We start from the raw sequence: 6,353 nt of genomic DNA, 5'->3' as shown, positions 1-6,353 counted from the left end.
GGTGTGTGGTGTGTGTGTGGTGTGTGTAGGGTGTGTGTGGTATCACAGGCAAGGAGCCAGCCTATGGACACAAAGCTCCATTAGGTACTTGCAAGGCCCCACCTGGCTGTCAGGACCCTCGCTCACCTGAGTAATACCTGACCTGAGCCATCAAATACAGGGGGTCGATGAGGGCTGGTGCTGCTTTGACTACAGGATTCAAGATCACAGCGACTTGTTGAAGAAGTGGAGACAAGATCTGGCCTGGAAACCTGGGCTGCAGGAACATGGTGGTTGAGGTGGGGGTAGGTTTGCCCAATTCTGAGAGAGACTCCTGGAGCTCTCAGAACACAGTCAGTGAAGGAATTTTGCTTTATTCCACACTTATTTATTATCCTCTGTATCATCTAGTGCTTAGAGCATGAGCTCCAGAGAATGTGAACCTTGGTCTGTTCACTGTTGTGTACCCGGTACCTAGACTGGTGTCTGGCACGTATTAGCGCACGCAAGAAATATCTGCTGAATGACTCATGACGAGGCACTGGGGGAATATTAAGGTGTATAAAAATGTTATCCTGCTCATAAAGAATCCTGACTGGCTGGAAGAGCAGGACAAACAAGTCAAGGCTAGCATACTTCTTAGGGGGCTCCTGCGGAAAAGCAGGCCAAGTTCTTGTCTCGGATAAAGGCAGGGCCATGGGCCTGTGCCCTGTTCCTCCAAGTGTGGTCCTGGGCCAGCAGCATCAGTGTCACTTGGGAGCTTGTTAGAGATGCAGGGTTTTAGACCCCCCTATAGAATCTGAATCTGCACTGGAACAACCTTCCAGGCGACCTGTGAGCTGTACGCTTGGGTCTGAAAAGCACCGGGCTTCCCAGATGCCCAAAGCTCACCCCATCCTTACTTGTGACTGGCCAAGTAAGGTCCTTGCCTCTGCCCTTCAGGTGGGCACCATCCAAACCTGTAATCCGGATCTCCACCATGAAGACAGACCTTCCTCTAACCTGTTTGGGGCAGAAGAGCAAGTACTCCTTAGCAATGCAGACCAGGAAGTGGGGGTCCAGCTTTTCAAGGTACCCAGAGCCAAGAGGGAGGCCTCGCATGCCGGAGAAGTGAAGCTCCACCGCCTCTTCCAGGAGCGCTGTGGCCTCTTGCTCCCCCTTGTGCTTTTTGGACGTCAGGAGGGCTTGTAGGAAAACCAGCACCTGAGGAAGAGAGGACCAACAATGCCAGCCTGGGCAGAGTTGGGAGGCAGGGGCAAAGTGAAGGTCCAGGCCACCTTGGCTGCTTTTGGAAATTGGGGGTAGGAGGACAGCAGGGGACATCATCCTGGAGCAACCCATGCCCCCAGGGAGCTCTGACCTTAGACTTCCCAAGGGACTGCTGCACCTCCTTCAGGAATTCCAGCTGGTGCTCAGCTTCTTCCAGGTGGCCTTCTAGAATATGACACCAGATGATCCCTGCAAGTGGGACAAAACAAGGATGAGCGGCTAGCTCAGAAGCACACCCAACAGCCCATCAGGTCAAGGAGCACGGATAAGGCGGTGGAGGGAAAGTGTCTCAGGGCAGGGGATCTTTTCCAACATCTCTACAAACTTACAAGAGAAACGCTGCTCATGGTCAAGAATTCAAATCCTAAGGCAATACAGAAAACACCCCTGGCTCATGTTCTGGCTTTCACAATGTCTCTCTCTAGAGATAACCACCGGGAACTATCTGAGGTACATTCTTTGAAACACTTTTCTATGTACTTACACGTTACTACTGTATAGACACTTCAGACGTATATATTTACATGTACACATGTGAGCATAATGGGTTTAAAAACACACACATACACAAAGGGAATCACATTTCACACATACCATCCTACAATCTGCCTTTTTTTTTTTTTTTTTTTTTTTTTTGAGATGGAGTTTCGCTCTTTCACCCAGGCTGGAGTAAAGTGGCACGATCTCGGCTCACTGCGACCTCTGCCCCCAAGTTCAGCCAATTCTCCTGCCTCAGCCTCCCTGGCATTACAGGCGCCCACCACCATACCTGGCTAATTTTTGTATTTTTAGTAGAGACGGGGTTTCACCGTGTTGGCCAGGCTGGTTTGGGTTTGACCTCAGGTGATCCACCCGCCTCGTCCTCCCAAAGTGCCAGGATTACAGGCGAGAGCCACCGTGCCCAGCCACAGTCTTTTTTTTTTTTTTAACTTTGTATATGATAGTCATATTCCCATCTCTTCACAAAAACCTACCCCATTCTCTTTGATGGCAACATAATATGTCACTGTGGATGTAACAATTTATTGCCCTACTGAAGGACATCTGATTTCACATGTACTTTGTTTTTGGTATTTAAATACTGCAATGCTATGATGAACATTTACATATGCTCAAATTTCTGAGGGAGAGCTGATGGGTAATAGGGCACACATATTTAAAATGCTGATAGATAAGGCCAACTTGCCCTCAAAGACTCCTGAACTTATATTACTATCAAGAATTTAAAATATCCTTTCTTCATAACCTCAGACATGCTTTAATGTTTGCCAGTCTGCAACATGAAAACTAACTAGTTTTTATTCAACACCTGTTTAACTATTAGGGAGAATGAACATCTGTTCATATTTCCAGTAGCCTCTTCCTTTCTACTGTGAATTTTCTGTTCAGAGCCTGCCTGTTTTTTTTTTTTTTTTTTGGGCAGGGGTGTTTTTTTTTTCTCTTTAAGTTTTATTAACCCTTTGTTGCAAGTGTTTTCTATTAGTTTGCCATTTATCCTGTATTTTTACGGTATCTTGTCATGTAGTAATTAGCTTGTATATAGTCAAACTGGTAAAATATTTTCCTTTGCAGTTTCTATTTTTTTTTTCCCCATGTAGAGCCACAAAGCCAAACTTTGCAGCTTCCAAGTTTGGAGTTAGGTTTACAATCTCCAGGGAAACCCACATTTCATTTAATTTTTATGTTTAATATTTAATTCATCTGAAATTTATTTTTAAGTGTGGTGGAAGATGAGAGCTTATCTTTATTTCTTTTTCATAATGGATAGCAGGGTGTCCAACTAGGGGTTACTGAACAACCTACCAGTTTGAAAATAAGGCCTGTTACTTCCCATATATCTATTTCTTATTCCAGTCAGCACTGGCCTCAAAGGGACTTAATTGCTGTGGTTTTGCGAAATGTTTTGATGTTGGGAGGTCAAATCTCATCTGTTTGAAGCAAGCTATTCTACTTCTACAGATATTTCTTGGCTACTTTGGTATATTTATTCTTGACTGTCTTCCTAATTGCCATCTTAGTTTTCAGTTATATCCACCCCACTATCTGGCCCATCTATGAAATTTTTTACAATGACATTTTTGATTTTTGGCAACTCTTTTTTGTTGCTGTACTTTTTTCACAGTAGCATGTTCTTTACTTACTGACACAATAGCCTCTCCAAACACTGAAGGAATTTTGGGAGGAAAAGTCATTCCTGTACTTGCCTTAACTCTGCTCCTTAGAGGCTACTGCTCTGCAGGTTCCACTTGGCTCATCTTTCAGACTGCTAGCAGATTTGTAAAGAAGGGACTAGAATGATGAGTGTCAGCAGCTAGGCACATTTCACACACTGTAAGGTCACTGACTTCACCAGACAGCATAGATAGATAATATAGTAACTCCAGGACACACGAGTGGGCTTGGCTCGGGCTGGGAGTGGGACAGACATCCTGACTGGTGCACTTTCCTCTGGCTAACTGCTGGGGCTCTCCCCCTTGAAGGAGGAAGTAGAGAAGAACTCAACCTGGTGGAGGAACATTCTAGGGAATTTTGCCTCTGTGCTGAGCAGCCAAGTCCTTTTTTCCTTCGTGTCGCTGGTGATGGTGGGAAATCATCCAGAGCTCTGCTCCTCTCCCTCCTGCCCCAACACCCATACACGCCTCCTGGATTCTAGCCTCTGGCCGGGGCACGGTTCCAGTCACCCTTCTGTGATCGCTCTCACTGCCCGTGGCATGCTTTCACACTCAGCCTCTGGTGACCCTGAGCTCCTGTTTTCCAGTTTTGGTTTTGCCTGGAACTCTTTGGGGAAAGCTGGTAAATTCTTCACTAAATTTGGTAGCTAACCCACCTCTGCCTATGTTAGCTTATGGGTTTCTAGATCTGTTTGGAATTCCCATGTATTTGATACCATTTGCCTTCCATCTTCTAGAAATTCCTCAAAGCTTCTGGTCCACAGAAGGTACTCTTTTGTTTCTAGGGCTGCAATGGACTCACTTTTTTTTTTTTTTTTTGAGGTGGAATGTCACTCTGTGGCCCAGGCTGGAGTGTAGTGGCGCCATCTCGGCTCACTGCAACCTGTCTCCCGGGTTCAAGCGATTCTTCTGCCTAAGCCTCCCAATTAGCTGGGATTACAGGTGCCTGCCACCACACCTGGCTAATTTTTTGTGTGTTTTTAGTAGAGATGGGGTTTCACCATGTTGGCCAGGCTGGTCTCAAATTCCTGACCTCAAATGACCTACCCGCCTCAGCCTCCCAATGTGCTGGGATTACAGGCATGAGCCACTATGCCCGGTGCATTACCCTTTAAAGATATCTTTCATTATTTTCATGGGGTTTGGGGTCTGAGGAGGTCAGCCTGACATGTCGAACCGGAAGTCAAGATCGACCACTCTGCCATCTGAACCGTGCAGATGAGGGGCCTAGAGTTTAGAAAGGAGAAGTGATTTGGCCTCAAACACACAGCTACTCAGAGCCAGGGCAAGAGCCGGCCTGCCTTGAGCACTGGACCACACAACTTCCTCAACCCAAACCAAACACTGCTGTTTCAGAATTCACCACAGACCATGGAGTAGGGGGCTTTAAAAAATGTGTAAAATGAAAATGGTGCTGTAGAAAGTTCATTTGACATTTATAGAAAGGATTTTTAAAAGTGCCTGGACAGACAGGAAAATACATAACTCTCAGAACCACTCTTTTTGGTGGTCTTTCAGCTCAGAGCCCTGGAGGAGGGTCTACAGACGCAAATCGAGAAGCTCTGCACGTGGGGATTGATGGTGAGTAGAGCTGTCTCCAACATTGGCGTGGGCAGCCTGAGAAGAGGCAGGGTCCGCTGAGTATAAGGTTCAGCCTGTCCGTCTTCTGGAGGAGTCAGAGTGTGGACAGACATCAGAGGTCTGCTGGAGATCAGAGTGATTCTGACCATACCTCTGAGGATTCCTGTGCCTCTTACATCTATACTGTGCATTCCCAGAAAGACGCTCCATTGTACATTGTACCCTCAAACGCACATACCCTCCAAGGAGAATGCTTTCCAGCACGTCTCTTCTGGACCCATGGAAGCCACCCGGTTTGGCTCCCAACACCCATCCCGAGCCCTGCCCCGCCTGCATGCACCTGTCAAAGCAGCCATGCTGTCCTTGTCCAGTTTCATGGCCTCTGAGTACCACAGCAAGGCCTCTTTCACTTGGTTCTTCAGGATGAAGAGATAGCCCAGTTCTGTGGCCACATGGGCATAGGAGGGGGTGGCCATGAAGGTGCGCTCGATAAAACTACACACTAGCCCTAGAATCACCTGGTGACTTCCACACTGCAAGAACAGGAAGATGTAAATGGAGAGACCAGTGAGTCCTGCCTGGATGAGCAAGGTCATGTCAGAAATGGGGGACAGTTTGGCAAGCATGGCTGGGTAGGCTCAGGAGAGCTCAAGAGTTACTCTGTGTCTGGGCAGCTGGGTCTGTGGAGCTGTCTGGCTCCCAGGGAACCTCTCACTGGCCACATCTGTGGAACCTGCCTCTAGCCACAGGGTCCTCTGAGGGACCTATCCCCTGTCTGGCCACAGTAATTGGTCTAAGGATTCACCAAGAGGTTTTTCAAAAATTGAAGCTGAATGAAATAACTTCTTTGTGTTCAGTATTAAGAAGTGGCCCCAAAGGCTGCCATCAGCCATGTTCCCTGCCACGTGTGGAGAACAAGGCAGAGAGAATCAGACACACAGAGGAAGAGATGAGCGTTGGTGGTATGCAGCTCCACAGTTCTGGTTCCTGAGGTCCCAGAGCTGCCTTCATTCTTACAGCAACTACTTCTAGTAAATCTTGCTTTGGGGCTGAAGGGTCTGAAAGAGACACAGATTTGTTGGCAACCTGGTCTAGTTGGACCTTTCCTGATGTTTGAGAGGTCTAGGCAGGCCATTCCCAGGTCACTCCACAGAAAAGAAGATGGGGGCTGGGTACCCAGGCACTGGAGGCCGGAACGGGGCATGGCTCTGCTGCATAACAGCTGTGATATCACCCACTTTCCCCAAAAAAGGCACAGTCCACTCTAAAAGCACTGTCAGACCCCATCTCCCTGATCTTCATGGCATCTCTGAGAGGCACCTAGGCTAAGGACATAGAGTTCACATGTCACAG

General features: G+C 47.5%; 1 protein-coding gene across 3 annotated transcripts in view; it reads right to left on the bottom strand.

Moving 5' to 3' along the window:
* Positions 1 to 6,353, bottom strand: part of TTC21A (tetratricopeptide repeat domain 21A) — a 29,749-nt gene that overhangs the window by 12,548 nt on the left and 10,848 nt on the right. For all 3 annotated transcript variants that reach the window (XM_032270885.1, XM_032270895.1, XM_032270898.1), the window contains 4 exons: positions 5,341 to 5,533; positions 1,340 to 1,437; positions 982 to 1,182; positions 127 to 256 (listed from right to left, as the gene is read on the bottom strand). In XM_032270885.1, the coding sequence (XP_032126776.1) occupies positions 127 to 256; positions 982 to 1,182; positions 1,340 to 1,437; positions 5,341 to 5,533 (622 nt within the window). The remainder of the gene's footprint in view (positions 1 to 126; positions 257 to 981; positions 1,183 to 1,339; positions 1,438 to 5,340; positions 5,534 to 6,353) is intronic.

Source organism: Sapajus apella, unplaced genomic scaffold (genome assembly GCF_009761245.1).
Source record: "Sapajus apella isolate SASKATOON/1434 unplaced genomic scaffold, GSC_monkey_1.0 scaffold4, whole genome shotgun sequence".
NCBI classification, from domain to species: Eukaryota; Metazoa; Chordata; class Mammalia; order Primates; family Cebidae; genus Sapajus; species Sapajus apella.
This window is presented reverse-complemented; position numbering and strand designations above follow the sequence as displayed.